Source organism: Odocoileus virginianus, chromosome 12 (assembly GCF_023699985.2).
Source record: "Odocoileus virginianus isolate 20LAN1187 ecotype Illinois chromosome 12, Ovbor_1.2, whole genome shotgun sequence".
In the NCBI taxonomy this organism is placed as follows: Eukaryota; Metazoa; Chordata; class Mammalia; order Artiodactyla; family Cervidae; genus Odocoileus; species Odocoileus virginianus.
The window spans coordinates 58710234-58725667 of record NC_069685.1 but is presented as its reverse complement, the minus strand read 5'-3'; the positions used below and the strand labels follow the sequence as shown (position 1 = coordinate 58725667).

Sequence of the window (15434 nt, the reverse complement as noted above, 5' to 3'; positions counted from 1 at the left end):
ATCGACAAGATTGATGCAGCTTTGGAGGCCTAATACCCGTCGGGTTTCAAACAAATATGGCCAGATCACAAAAGTGGGAAAGAAGCTAGAAGAAAGATGAATTACAGGAACCCTTTCAGTCTGTTCACATAAATCCAAACCTAAATCACCCCAATTGCAGCCCCCTGTTCCACAGCACCTCCTTATCTTTTTCCTGCAGAAAGCAGGAAAAACTCTTCCATTTTTATTATACTAAAACAATTCTTTGCTTTCTACCCTGAAACTTTCCCAGTCCTAACATTGTTCAGCTTCATCAGAACTTCTAAAATCCCAAGTTATCATTAAGAAAAAGTCTCCCAAAGATGTTACAGACTTAATTCCACTCAAGATGGAGTCACTGATCAATTCAGATCTATCACTTCCTCTGTGTAGCTGTAGCCTGGCTGCAAGGCCTAAAACAAAAACACTGAAAACAAAGGGAAAATGAAAACAAAGCTAGGACCTTCCTTGCAGCTTCCCAAGATGGTGTGGGTTGTTTTAGCCTCTGGATCATTTCCATTATCTACAAAAGCTGTCTGCTGTACTTGCTTTTATTCAGAAATCTGTCTTCCTAAAACTGATAGCAGGAAAACTTTTACTTATCCACTTTAATTGGGCCTTTTAATGAAAGCTTCAGTTCACATGTGAACACAGCTAGTTAAAAGCATGGCACAGCAGGTTTCTAAGTTTAAATTCCTGCACTTTATTAGAATCACATGGAGGACTGCTGCTCAAAAGCTTCTTCCCTTTAAGATCACCTTTAATCTCTAGAGTATACTCTGGCCAAGGCAGAGGAGGGTAAATGTCTAGAGCCCAACAAATTTCTCATTAGCCCAACTTTCTCACCAGCTTATTTCCATTTTACAGCCACAGAAAACTTGGAGTTCTACAACACATCCATCATCTCTTGAGGCCTAAGGCCTAGAACACTCTACAGCAGTTATCACAAAAGGAGCACTTAAGGAATGTATTTATCAGGTTAGGAGTAAGAGTTAATCCAGTAGTTTCTCTGCCATGCATTTCTCAACATGCACTTCTGAGTAGTATTCTTCCATGCACAACAGGAACAGGATGGGCAAGAATGAAACTCAAGAGTGCTGAATAGGCTAGTCTGTTACATCCCACAGAAACTTCAAGGAAACACCCCCACCAACCCTACCCAAGATCAAGTAATAGGCCATCTTCAACAGATTATTTGAACAAACGGTAATTAACGCACACTTCAACAGATTTATTTCTTTAAAGGAATGGATTTTGAAGAGAAAAAACATGGGGCAGAGAGGTATGGAATAGAAAATAAATACAAATGTAAGCTGTTTTACTAATTGCTTTATAACCACAAACTAGTACAGAGAATGCCCTGTACAAAACACAATAAAGGTTCAAAGATGGAGGTGTTCCCTTAGGCAAGGCTGAAGACTTCAGTCTCTGGTATTTGGAATTTAGGCTGCAGTCCTTGTTTTTGGATGGATCACTGGGTGTGTGGCACAGTTCATGCTTTTAACCAGATTTGAACAGGAGAATGGCCACTTGGCCCAGGTAGAAGTAGATGAAGTGTTTGGTTTCATGTGTCACATAACTACCGAAGTTCCTCCCCACGATGCAGTGCCAGGTGGGGTTGTACTTCTTGTCAAACTCCTGGGGGGAGGAGGTGGAGAAAACACAGAATTTTAGTGCTAAACCTGCAGTCAGAGTTTGCCTCCTAGATAAACAAAGCCTGTAGGAGCAGAAAGGAGGAACTTCGGCATCTGCAAATTCTTAGAATGAAAGAATGTTCCCCAGCTCCAAATCGCCTACATAGTGCATTAATGCAAACATACTTGCAGTCTGAGCTAAACTGGGAATGGGGGCTGGGGAGGTAAAAGAAAGGGCAGACTCTGAGAGTGCTTTGTTATCATGGTAATTACACCTTCTAACTTCTATAATATTCAGGGACAGCAGGTGATATCAGTTACAGTTTACCCTCTAGGTTTTATGTCTAAAAGAACTAAGCTATCCTGCTGTATGACATGTACCCCCAAATCCAAGAGAATAGTATTTAGCCCAAAATACCACCATTGTAACTCATTTTAGTATTGCTGAAAACAAAAGGTTTCGGAAAGAACAGAGCCTCAGTAAGCAGCTAAACCACTGGAGATCAAAATTTAAAGGACAAGACACTTGGCGCTCCACTGTCCCTGTAAAAAGAAAGCTGGAAGCAGAACCTGACCGCCACCTGAGCAAATTTTATCTTTACTGTCAACAGCCCTTCTTCCCACATCTATCCTGATGGTGCCAATCTACCCTACCACCTGGTCCTCAAGGCTAGCAAATGGCACTAACAACTTTCCCCTATTTTCGCCACCCCCAGAAGCTCTAGGAACTAGAATTAGAATGCCTGTGTTAATTTCATCACTAGGCAGCTCTAGGTAGGGGTCAGCGCTAGTCTTTCTCTGTGATATCTTTCTCTATTTAAGTATTACTAGTCTCTGGCCAGTTAGGCGAAATTTGGCTACTACTGTATTGTACACAGTGGGAAAGTCTTTCGGATTAAGGTAAATAACATTCTTATAGACCAGACAAACGCACTGCTGTTGCTGCCTTTGTCAGAAAAGGTATTTATTTCTGTTCCATCTGAAATCTTTCATCTTCTCATTCTCGACTGGAACCCTCCCACGACTTAGGCTGCCAGTTTTCTTCCCTTCTAGAAAACACAGCTCGAGAAGTTGGCAGACCTACCAGCCTTCTACAGACTGCCATTTATCAATCCCCCAACCCAGTCCCCAACCACCACCACCACCCACTTTCCCTCAACTGCCGACTGACTCCCCGCTGGAGGCTGGCAAGATCTCCCTCCGGCCCTGCTGGAAACACCCACGCAGCTCCCCCCTCTCCAACACCCAGATGGATCCTGGGCGCAGCAATCATGCAGAAGGGGGAACCGCTGCTCCCTGATCCTAGAAACCGTTGCTAGGTGGCGCTTTCCCCGTGGAGCTGGGTTTAAAAAAAAAAAAAAAAAAAAAAACTTCGGGCGCTGAGGGGCCGATCTTCAAGAGAAGTGCAAAATTCATCTGCGTCCTTTTCTGGAAACCTCTACACCGCGCCACCTTGCGTGCCCCCAAGGATCGCTGCCAGCGCTCTGGGGACGCATTATCGAGGGGAAGGAAGTTGTGACTCGCCCCAACAGTGCGCAAACTGCCCGAGCCCCCCGCCCGCGCCCCGTCCTCACCTTCTTGATATGGGCCGCAATGTCCTTCTCTATATTATACTTCTCCAATGCCTGAGTAGCACATTCCACCGAGTCCTGTTGCATCTCCTCCGACATATCGGCATTCTTGATTACGGCCTTTCGGTCACACATGGTTACCTGAAGAGCGAGGCCGAGGCAAAGGATGAGGAGTTGGGAGTATGGGCTGAGGCGCAGTTTCCCGGGTCCACTCCGCCCGCCCCCACGCCACCCCGGGACGACGCCCCCCACCCCACTCCTCAGGAAGCGCGGACCGCGCGAACAGAAGGCGGGAGAAGTCCTGCAGGGGACGAAGCTAGAGAGCGGAGCCCCCTGAGTTTCTCACCAAGGAGCAGGGGCTGGCCGACTGCAACGGTCTCCTGGGGGAGGGGCTGGCGAAGCTCACACCCGCGTAGAGAGGCGGTCGCTACCGAAGCCGTGGCGCATCTAAGGAGCCCCACGCCAGCCGCCGCCGCCTAGTACCTAAGCCCCGCCCTTCTCCCAGCGACCCCGCCCCCCGCCAAACGTCCCTATTGGCTTGACGCAGCCCTTAGAACTCTCCCATTGGCCCATAGACTCAATGGTTCCCTCAGGATCTTTCTCCTGCATTTTGTTGCAGACCACAATGCACCGCTCTCGGCGTCGGTTACCCCGGCAATGGACCGCACGAGGTGAGGCCCAAAGATCGCGAAGATGGTGCAGGGGCGGGGTGGCGAGGACGTACCTTGGGCTAGAGAGATGCAAAGGGAGCTTCCGCCAGGGCCGAGAGAAATTACAAATTTTCGGAGGTTGTCCCAGGATGCATTCGCAGATAGTCTTTGAAAGTTGGGTATCCTACGTGCCCCCTCGCCCCCCAGGTCAGAAAGAACTACCCTTTCGACTGAGGTAGTCAGTTCCTTCACTAAAGGGTATCTCTTAAGCTGGGAAGGCTTCGTGGGCAAGTGATCGGTGCAATCTCAGAAAAGAAGCCCTAGGGTTTGGTTTAATGCTCTGCTGTCTCACTGTTGAAATTCTTTTTTATTTTTTTTTAAACAAGGAAAGCCACATTTTTATATTGCATTGGACCATGCAAATTATGCAGCCGGACCGCCTCTGAAATATAGGGGGCGGAGGGTTGTCAGAGAGCCTCAAGAATGGAAGAGAGCTTCCTTATAAATTAAAGATTATTCCCAAGAGTGGGATCTCCCGGCTGGGCATGCTGATCTCTGTTAAGGGGGTGGGGGACCCTCTGGGTGGATTTGGGAGTGCTGATGTGGGGTGTGACCAGGGTAGGGCTTCTTGCTCTGATGAGGTAGTCTTTTCCGGTGTGGGAGTTTCTTGGTGGCGATTTACCTCTAGGGCAGTAGTGCTCTAATGAATAAAAAGGCATCCCTCAGAGGTATTTCCTCTGGTTTAGGGAGACTAACCACTGAGTGGTTTAAAAAAAAAAAAAAAAGGACTTGGGGTGGGGGATTGGGAGCAGGGTCAAGTTTGTCTTTAAATATTTAAATGTTAGCCCTGTCATCTTACTAGATTTTTGGACCTCGGGGTTTCTAATCTATAAAGGGACTAAATATAAAAGGAAACCACTACATAGGTATTTTGGGAGTATTAAATAAACTAGTGCATTTGAAGTTCTCTGCACATAGCAAGGGGTGGCAAAGAGTCAGGCACAACTGAGCGACTTCACTCCCCCCCCCCCCCCCGAATTAGTGAGAGTGGGTGGTCAAGTAGAAATAGGCAGAAATATAAACAGAAAGCTTTTGATTACATGGTTAAACTGGTAACTTGTTTATAGGCTTTCCTGGTGGCTCAGACGGGAAAGAATCCGCCTGCAATGCAGGAGACCGGGTTCAATCCCTGGAATGGGAAGATCCCCTGGAGAAGAGAATGGCTACCCACTCCAGTATTCTTGCCTGAGAATTCTATGGACAGAGGAACCTGGAGGGCTACAGTCCATAGGGTTACAAAGAGTCAGACATGACTGAGAGACTAACACTTTTACGCTTTCGTTCAGTGCATTTGAAGTGCTCTGCACATAGCCAGGGCTGGAAGAATTTTGCCAATAACTGTCAACTTAGGAAACTGTCCCAAGAGGCATGACAAGGTTTTGAACAATTAACACTTCAGTGCCTATAATGTGTTTTTCAACTTCCATAAACAAGTTAACAGTTTAACCATGTAACCAAAAGCTTTCTGTTTATATTTCTGCCTATTTCTACTTGACCACCCACTCTCATTAATCCAGGGGGGGGGAAAAAAAGAAAAGGGAAGTTGCTCAGTCGTGTCTGACTCTTTGCTACCCCATGGACTGTAGCCTGCAGGCTCCTCCATCCATTGGATTTTCCAGGCAAGAATACTGGAATGGGTTGCTATTTCCTTCTCCCGGGGATCTTCCTGACCCAGGGATCAAACCTGGGTCTCTGGTACTGTAGGCAGACTCTTTACTATCTGAACCAGCAGGGAATCCAGAACCCTTTACAATTTGATCAAAGGCCCATAAGAGTCAAAGAGAAACAGGTGGGAATAATCAAAAACTCTGGTAGGACACACGCCTAACAATTAAATTAGGAGGCTTTCCCCAGTTTCAGGTTTCCAATGGTGGGGTTATTTATTTGAGGAGTTAATGTAGTTCTACCTTGTGTGACTCTTGAGGAAGAAGTTGAATTGGCAACAGGAGTGAGGCTGGGTTAATGCTTCTACCTGACTTGGGTGTATGATTCAGAGCTACGGAATCTAACTATGATGGCAGAGCCTGAATCTCTCTTGGGGGCCTTTACTTTTCACAGATATAGTTTTACTCCCTGTGATCTATGGTTTGGCCAGCTTCTCCTTGTTTGAACAGAAGGAGCTGAGAGTCGTTAAAGGGATGAGGTAAAACAGCAGCTGTGTATTGAGTGGTTGCCTTCCACCCAGTGCTTTCCTTTCACTCAGCTGTTCACAACAGCTGTGCCTAGGACCCCTTTGCTCCCATCTCCCTCTTGCCATAACTTCTGCTCGTTTAGATTTGAGCAGGAGGAGGCTCAAATGCCTCCTTCCCTAGGGAGTCATCTCTACTTACCCTCTACCATCACATTCAGTTACTCTCTACTGAAATAACTTTATTGTTTATTTCCTCTATGGTACTTGCCTCATTTATTCCTTCAGAATTAATTCACGTGAATTATCTCATGTATTTATTTGCTTGGTTATTATCTATCTGTCCCTGCCTGTCTTGTTCACTGCTACATCTTCAGCATCGAATTCAGCATCTGCCACATGGCATGCATTGACTTAGATATTCATTGAATTAAACATACCAGGTCTTGGTTCTTCCTTGGTGATTTAGTGGCAAAGACTCTGCGCTCCCAGTGCAGGGGGCCCAGGTTCTATCCCTGGTCGGGGGACTAGATCCCCCTTACTGCAACTAAAGATTCTAAGTGCCACAACTAAGACCCAGCACAGTCAAATAAGCACAGTCAAATAAATAAATATTTTTTTTTAAATGGGTCTTATTTCCCCATTTACAGATTAGAAAACTGACTTTCATTAAAAGCTCAAGCTGTTAATTAATGAATAAATTCCAGGTCTGGATGACCGTAAAATCCTTTCTCTTAACTTCAATATTACTCTAATACATTTAACTAAGGAGCTAAGGAGACAGTGTGCATTTTTCTTACAGTTTGAAGAAAAGGAGATTGAAATGGGATGATATTAAGGTTTTCTAACAGATAAGAGGATTTGTTCAATAAATGCCTGTAGGTTTTTTCCCTTATAGCGCCTGCCTTCCCCAGAGTCTCCTGTATTTTTTGCCCCTCTCAACCAGCTCTTGACTCTAATTATTTCCTTTGTAATTGAAGGAAGAGCACTGTCAGACACTCATGCTTTTCTGGCCTGTGTTTAACTCCAAGAGATCTTTTGGGGGTTATTGTTTCTAGGAACCAACTGCCTTTTTCCATTCCTTTACCATTTATTTTTGCAAAATCATTGCTCATTTACTATCTGCTTATAGGATATTTATTGAGGGAGACAATAAATATCTCTTTAGTTGTAAATGAAATGTACTGTGCAGGATTTGGATGCTTGAAATATTCACCCAAAGTAAGTTACAGCCCCATCCTCGAGTTTTTGGTTCACAATAACCTAATCTTTCCAACAGGTAACATTGAATGAGCTGAGGGAGGAGGTAGGATAGGGAGTGGAGGGGGCTGTGGCAAACAGAAAAACCTGTTTAAAGGTGCCAAGCAAAAATAAATAAATATATAAAGGTGCCAAGCAGGGAATTCCCTGGTGGTCCAGCAGTTAGGACTCTGTACTTCCACTGAAGGGGGCATGAGTACAATCTCTGGTCGGGGATCCTGAAAGCAGTGGGGCCAAAAAAATAAAGGTGCCATGTTGCCACTTGGGAATATTGACCCAGTTTTGCTAAATCATCTGATTTTCAAGAGAGACCAGAAATTGGAATTGTTTTTATTGTAAATACCATCATTTTCAAATATTGGTCACAAATTCATTTCTTTAAACACAGTGCAGGACTTCCCTGGTGGCACAGAGGATAAGAACCTGCCTGCCAATGCGGGAGCCACAGGTACAATACCTGGTCCAGGAAGATCCCACGTACCTCAGAGCAACTAAGCCCATGCACCACAACTGGTGACCCTGCGCTCTAGGGCCTATAAGCCACAACTAATGAGCCTCTGTGCCCCCAGGCTTCAACAGGACCTGAACTGGGAACTTCCAGATGTTCAAGCTGGATTTAGAAGGCAGAGGAACCAGAGATCAAATTGCCAATATCTGTTGGATCATAAAAAAACCAAGAGTTCCAGAAAAACATCTGCGTTATTGACTATGTCAAAGCCTTTGACTGTGTGGATCACAACAAATTGTGGAAAATTCTTCAAGAGATGGGAATACCAGACCACCTTACCTGCCTCCTGAGAAATCTGTATGCAGCTCAAGAAGCAACAGTTAGAACTGGACATGGAAAAACGGACTAGTTTCAAATCAGGAAAGGAGTATGTCAAGGTTGTATATTGTCACCCTGCTTATTTAACTTATATGCAGAGTACATCCTGCGACATGCCGGGCTGGATGAAGCACAGGCTGGAATTAAGATTGCCAGGAAAAATATCAATAACCTCAGATACGCAGATGACACCACCCTTATGGCAGAAATTGAAGAAGAACTAAAGAGCCTCTTGATGAAAGTGAAAGAGGAGAGTAGAAAAAGTTGGCTTAAAACTCAACATTCAGAAAACTAAGATCATGGCACCTGGTCCCATCATTTCATGGCAAATAGATGAAGAAACAATGGAGACAGTGACAGCCTTTATTTTTTGGGGCTCCAAAACCACTGCAGATGGTGACTGAGGTCATGAAATTAAAAGATGCTTGTTCCTTGGAAGGAAAGTTATGACCAACCTAGACAGCATATTAAGAAGCAGAGACATTGCTTTGCCAACACAGGTCCATCTATTCAAAGCTATGGTTTTTCCTGTAGTCATGCATGCATGTGAGAGTTGGACTATAAAGAAAGCTGAGTGCCGAAGAATTTGATGCTTTTGGCTTTTGAACTGTGGTGTTGGGGAAGACTCTTGAGAGTCCCTTGGATTGCAAGGAGATCAAACCATTCAATCCTAAAGGAAGTCAGTTCTGAATATTCATTGGAAGGACTGATGCTGAAGCTGAAACTCCAATACTGTGGCCACCTGATGGGAAGAAAAGACCCTGGTGCTGGACAAGATTGAAGGTGGGAGAAGGGGACGACAGAGGATGAGATGGTTGGATGGCATCACCAACCTGATGGACATGAGGTTGAGTAAGCTCCGGATGTTGTTTTGATAGACAGGGCAGCCTGGAGTGCTGCAGTCCATGGGGTTGCAAAGAGTCGGACACAACTGAGTGAATTGAACTGAACCGAACTGAACTGATATGTGTGTGTGTGTGTGTGTGTGTGTGTGTGTGTATACATATATATATATATATATGTATTTGGTCTTTGTCCAAGGATCCTGGCACAGAACTCTTAAAACCTTTGAAAATATTTTAGTGCTAAGAGCATCATTTGTTACCGTGATGAGCCCCTATCAACTACACTGGAGTTTAGGTAATGTGGTGATGCTTTGTGGGGAGGGGGCCAAGATGCTTTCAGATATACATATAGTTTCAGATATCTGGATAGCTGGTCACCAGAGGAAAGAAACAACCATGTGATTAGAGAGTTTAAACTTTCAGCCCTGTTTTCCTCCCCATGTTCCCTTCCCCTTCTTATCCATCTCCTGACCTCCTGGGAGGGGAGAGTGGCTGGAGATTGAGTTCAGTCACCAGTGGCCATGCCCATGTACTGAATTCTCCATATAAACTCCAAAATCATGAAGTGCTATGAGGGTGGCATACCCTGAGAGGACATGGGAACTCTGTACCACCCCATTCCCCAATACCCTGCCTGTGCATCTCCATCACTTGGCTATTCCTAGAGTTGTATCTTTTATAATAAATCTGTAAGAGTAAGTAGACTACTTTCCTAAGTTCTGTGAGTCATTCTAGGGAATTATCAAACCTGAGGAGGCAATTGTGGGAACCCAAATTTGTAGTTAGCTGGGCAAAGTGATGGTTACCTGGGAACGCTGTTTGCAGCTGGCATCTGAAGTGGCAGCAGTCTTATGGGACTGTGCCTTTAGCCTGTGGGTCTGCACTAACACTGAGAATCAGTGTCAGAATGGAATTGTTGGACATCTAGTTGTTGTTGGAGAAGTGATGTGGAAAAATAAGTATTTCATGTTATAAAAACAAACAGGGAATTCCCCGGTGATCCAGTGGTTAGAACTTCACAGTTTCACTGCCGAGGGCAGTGGGTTCAATCCCTGATCAGGGAACTGGGATCCCACAAGCCCCATGGCACAGTAAAATAAATAAATAAATAAACATGGCATCAGAAGTGATGTCAGAAAAGACACCACAGAAGGGCAAGGACAAAGGGACCTGCCTGTGATTACCCAGTGAGTTGGTTATGGAACCAGATTTCGAAGATCCTGATCTAACTCTAAACCTAGTGTTTTTTCCATCACATCACACAGATTGGCTTTATTTACCCTTGGGTGCTGGAGATTTCACACTTTCTGGAAATGAATGGAGCGTGGCCTATGCTGACTACTTGGCATAGGATGTTTGCTGAATAGATGGTGAATGAGTGAGTGGGTACAGCACCAAAATGCCTGCACTCAGAGCTACATCAGAGGTATCTGATGTAGTTTTGATTGGCAGCTGGGAGGGTTCAGCTCATCACAAGCACCAGGGCTTGGCGGGGCAGCGGGGGGTGGGGGGGTGTTCCATGAGAAGGCAAGAAAGTGGAGACTCAACAGCATTTTTGGTTGATCAGCAGCATGTCATCAGATGTAGAGAGCCCAGGAATAGATCATTTCCACAGTCCCCTGGAAGTTCAGATGATGCTACAGTAAACCCACTATGACTCCACCAAGTGGAATCCCCTGAGACATAAGCTAAATCATGATTTTTACCTTCATCATTTTTACCACACCTGCACCCTACTTCTGTTGTTATTTCTTCAATATTTTTCTTTAATTAAACTCCCTATTTTTAATAAGTGTATTTTTAAAAGGTAAATCTGGATCATTCCATAAATGGAAAACTAGTCTCATTCATCATAAATAAAAGATAGCTATAAAATATAAATAATATTAGAATATAAAATGTTGGACTTCCCTGGTGGTCCAGTGATGAAGAATCTCCTGTTGGTGCAGGGGACATAGACTTGATCCCTGGTCCAGGCAGATTCCAGAAGCTGTGGAGCAACGACACCCATGGGCCACAACTACTGAAGGCCACATGCCCTTCCACAAGAAGAGAAGCCACCACAATGAGAAGCCCATGTAGCACAACTAGAGAGCAGCCGCCGCTCACTACAACTGGAGAAAGCCTACATGCAGCAGTGAAGACACAGTGCAGCCAATAGTTAATTAATGAAATTTAAAAATAAAAGGTTCTGTCCTCATAGTGCTGAACTTACCTGGGACCCCACTAGTGATATGTGTCCCACACTTGGGCAATACTGCCCTAGAGGAGAGTTCTTAAGGGGGGCGTTTCCACGTATGGATCGCAAAGTTTTTCACAAGTCGCCAGGAATTATGCACAAGATATGTGTTGTGCTCACTAGCATTTTTCCAGGAAGAGGATCTATACCTTCCATCAGAGGCACAAAAGGATTCAGGACCCAAGGAGGATAAAGAACAATTGCTCTACAATAACCTCTACTCCTGGAATGAATGAAAGATTCTCTCACCATGTCCTACTGAATTGACCCATCTGGGGTTCCACAGCATTACATACCTGGGCAACTTACTCTTTTCCACTCCTAGCTGGTAAATTTTCTTGAGAATCCTTCTGAGCCTGAAAACATGCATTTTCTACTCTTACTACTGGAAATCATATTTAGAGGGAGGCAAAACTGAGAGCATAGGCTTCAGAATCAGACATACCTGGGAAACACCTAAGTTGTGTGTCCTCCTATGAGTTAATTAGCCTTTCAGAGGTATAGTTTTCTGATTTAAAAAAAAAAAAAAATTTATTTGGCTGTGCCAGGTCTTAGTCTTGGCACGTGGGATCTAGTTCCTTGACCAGGGATCTAACCCAGGCCCCTTGCATTGGGGACACTGAAGTCTTAGCCACTGGACCACCAGGGAATTCCTTGGTTTTTAAATGGAGGTAATACCTTCATTGGAGAAGGAACTGGCAACCCACTCCAGTATTCTTGCCTGGAGAATCCCAACGGACAGGGAAGCCTGGTGGGCAATAGTCCATAGGGTCGCAAAGTTGAACATGGCTGAAGCGACTTAGCAATACCTTCATTGTAGGGTGGTGGCAAGGATTATATTAAAAAATACATCTTAAAGACCTAGCCAAGGGACTTCCCTGATAGTCCAGTGGTGAAAATTCTGAGCTCCCCAATGCAGGGGGCCCAGGTTCCATCCCTGGTCAAGAAACTAGATCCCACATGCTGCAGCAAAGATTCTGCTTGCCACAAATAAGACTCAGCACAGCCAAAAAAAAAAAAGAAACAAGACCTAGCCAAGGACCAAAAGATGGTAGCTACTGCTGACTTAGACTTTATTATGTGCCAAGCATCTAGGACACATTATCTCCTTGACTTCTCACAACTCTATAAGGCAGATGTCAAGAGCTGTTGGTCTCTGCCTTACACAGATGAGGAAAATAAGGTTCAGAGAAGTGAAGTCCCTTGCCTAAAGTCACACTAGAAAATGACACAGCTGGGATTTGAGCCCTGCTCTATTTGAATCCACAGTCCCACATAGTAGATGGAGCCTCTGGGCTGCCCCTACCCCCCAGCCCAAGACAAATGGAGCCTGTGAGTGTCTTTGGAGACTCTTAGCCATCTTTGGCTCCTCGCCGGAGCTCCCTAAATATATGTTGGATGGATGGAAGAAAGAGTAATTCAAACTAATTCAGCATTGTTTTCTCTCAGACTTGACCCTAGATTGGTCCTTGACTGCCTTGCCCTGCTCTGCACAAATTTCGTTTGTACTTTAGTCCCTGGACTTTCCCAAGGCCCTCGGAAAGCCCTTTGGAATTGTTCACAAGCACACTGAGGGATTTCTTGCAGGGACTGGAGCTCAACCCTCCCAAAATAGGCGACACAAAACCACAACCTGCTCCACCTCCTGGGCCACTGGCCCAGGACCACACTGTCCCCAGCCCTCTTCAGCAATCACTTTTCAAGATTTTCTGGGACTTCAAGCTCTTTCCATGGACTGTGAGTTCTGTCACCAACCTAGCAGCTCCAGCATGCCCTTATCTAAAAGGAAGTGTGAGGAATATGACCTTGTAGTCCCCAGAGTTGATTCAAGAACCCCTGTCCAGAATGGAGGGGCTCTGTGGGAGAGTGTGCAAGGCCTTAGGTCTCAATCTAGAACCTTTCTCCCCATGAAGAAGGGCTGGCACTACCCTGGTGCTGGCAGGGGAACTGAGTTTTGGAGCCAAGTACTGTACTGCAGTGCAGAGAGAGTGAGGCCAGGCAGACCTGGGACAACTCAGGGAACAAAACACTTCCCTCTGGGCCATAGCCAAGCCTCGCCTGAATGGGCAGATACCTCCAAGGCCTGACTGCTCAGCCTCTGTACATGGGGGCAGCAGATAAATTTAGGCACATCCAGAGAGGCCTAGTCAGTAAGCACCTCCCAGTCAATAAGCAGAACAACCTAGAGGAGAGGCTAAAAGTGCAGACTTTGAAGACAGGCAGAAATGAGTGTGCTGCCTTACCCTGCCCCTACTGAGATCTCTGACCTTGTGTAAGTGACTCTACCTCTCTGAGCCTCAGTTTCCTCATCTGTGAAATGGGGATTGTAATAGTCCTTGTTTCTCAAGGACTATGTGGAGATTGAGATGGTACATATAAAGGAGGTGATTTAGAGCATCTTGTTGAGGTCCGATGGCTAAGACTCCATGCTCCCAATACAGGGCGCCCAGGTTCAATCCCTGGTCAGGGAGCTATATTCCACATGCTGCAACTAAGAGTTTGCATGCCATCATCAAAAATCCTGCATATTGCAACTAAAGATCCTGAGTGCCACAACTAAGATCTGGTGCAGTCAAATAATGAATATTTTTTAAAGTAAAAAATAAAGTAAGTGGTAAAGGACTTGGCAGGGCTTCCTTGGGGGCTCAGAGGTAAAAGGATCAGCCTGCCAATACTAGAGACGTGGGTTTGATCCCTGGGTCAGGAAGAGCCTCTGGAGCAGGAAATGGCAACCCACTCCAGTATTCTTGCCTGGAAAATTCCATGGAGAGAGGAGCTTGGCGGGCTACAGTCCATGGGGCTGCAAAGAGTCAGAAATGACTTAGTGACTAAAACAACCACCACCACAACAAAGGTCAACGATGCTAGCTATCAATTATCATTAATGGTACCCTAAACCAGGATTCTTTACCTCAGTGCCAACATTTTGGACTAGAAAGTTTTTTGTTATGGGGGGCTGTCCTGGGCATTGAAGGATGTTTAACAGCATCATATCCCTAGCTTCTGCCCACTGGAAGTCAATTGCACTCACTCCCAGTTGTTAGCCAAAAGTGTCTGCAGACAGGAAATTCCCTGGCAATCCAGTGGTTAGGACTCTGTGCTCTCCCTGCTAAGGGTGTCAGTTCAATCCTGGTTGGGAAACTAAGAGTCCATGACCAAAAAAAACCAGTCTGCAAACAGTGTCACATGTCCCCTGGAGAGTAAAATTGCCTCCCCAGTTGAGAACCAGTGACCTACATAATCTAGGATGAGTCTGAATGCCTCAGATCCCTCAATTCAGAGCCCTGAGTGAGGACCACAGGGCAGGCAGGCCTACTTACAAAGGGATGGAATGTCTACCAACTACAGAACAAGTTCCCTCCTGCACAGACTGAGGCGGGACCTGACTCTGCGTCTGAGCCACCTCTGACTCACTAGGTGACCTTGCTGTCACTCTTTAATTATATGCAAAGTGGCCCCAAGTAAAATCTCAGTCATTCTAGGGCTCCAGACAATGGGACAGGTAGTTGGTATCTGACTTCTGGCATCTCCATTCTTCTTCACTGTCTGGGAGAAAACCTGGCTTCCCCAGAACTCAAGAGTTCATTCAGACCTTCATTCATTGCTGTGGCCCGTGCACAGGTGGAAAAAGAATTTCCAGACATGAGGCAGAATGAAAGGAGAATAAAGTTTATTTAAGCAGGGGAGGGAGGGTTGCTGTCATCACAGAGAGCCAACCTTGAAAGAGAGTCCTTGGTCTGTTTCTATAGCCAGGGGGGGACAAGGAGCTGGGTAGGGGTCTTGAGAGTCATTTGCTGATTGGATAAGGGCTTCCTAGGTGGTGCTAGTGGTAAAGAGCCTGCCTACCAATGCAGAAGACATAAGAGATATGGGTAAGATCCCTGGGCAGGGAAGATCCCCTGGAGGAGGGCATGGCCACACAGTCCAGTATTTTTACCTAGAGAATCCCATGGACAGAGGAGTCTGGTGGGCTATTGTCCGTAGGGTCGCAAAGAGTCGGACACAACTGAAGTGACTTAGCAAACAGGCACACATACTGAGGGAGGGAAGAATAAGGCAAATACCTTCTCCTTATATGGGGTGGGAGGGGAGACAGGACTTACCACTCACAGGGGCTCAAAAATTCCGCAATGGTTACAACATGGCAGGAAGGGCGATAAGGGTCTGGTTTTTTCTGTTTTTGCATTCCAAGACCCCTCCCCT

The 15434-nt window shown here is 45.6% G+C and overlaps 1 protein-coding gene across 1 annotated transcript; it reads right to left on the bottom strand.

Annotated features, from left to right (window-relative positions):
* Positions 1–1228: 1228 nt before the first annotated feature.
* On the bottom strand, positions 1229–3674 carry DYNLL1 (dynein light chain LC8-type 1). Its single transcript, XM_020901560.2, has 3 exons — positions 3570–3674; positions 3227–3364; positions 1229–1656 (listed from the first exon to the last, which is right to left on the bottom strand). Exons 2-3 carry the CDS (start codon positions 3356–3358, stop codon positions 1519–1521), a joined length of 270 nt encoding a protein of 89 aa, XP_020757219.1. The 5' UTR covers positions 3359–3364; positions 3570–3674; the 3' UTR covers positions 1229–1518.
* Between the last annotated feature and the right edge of the window lie 11760 nt (positions 3675–15434).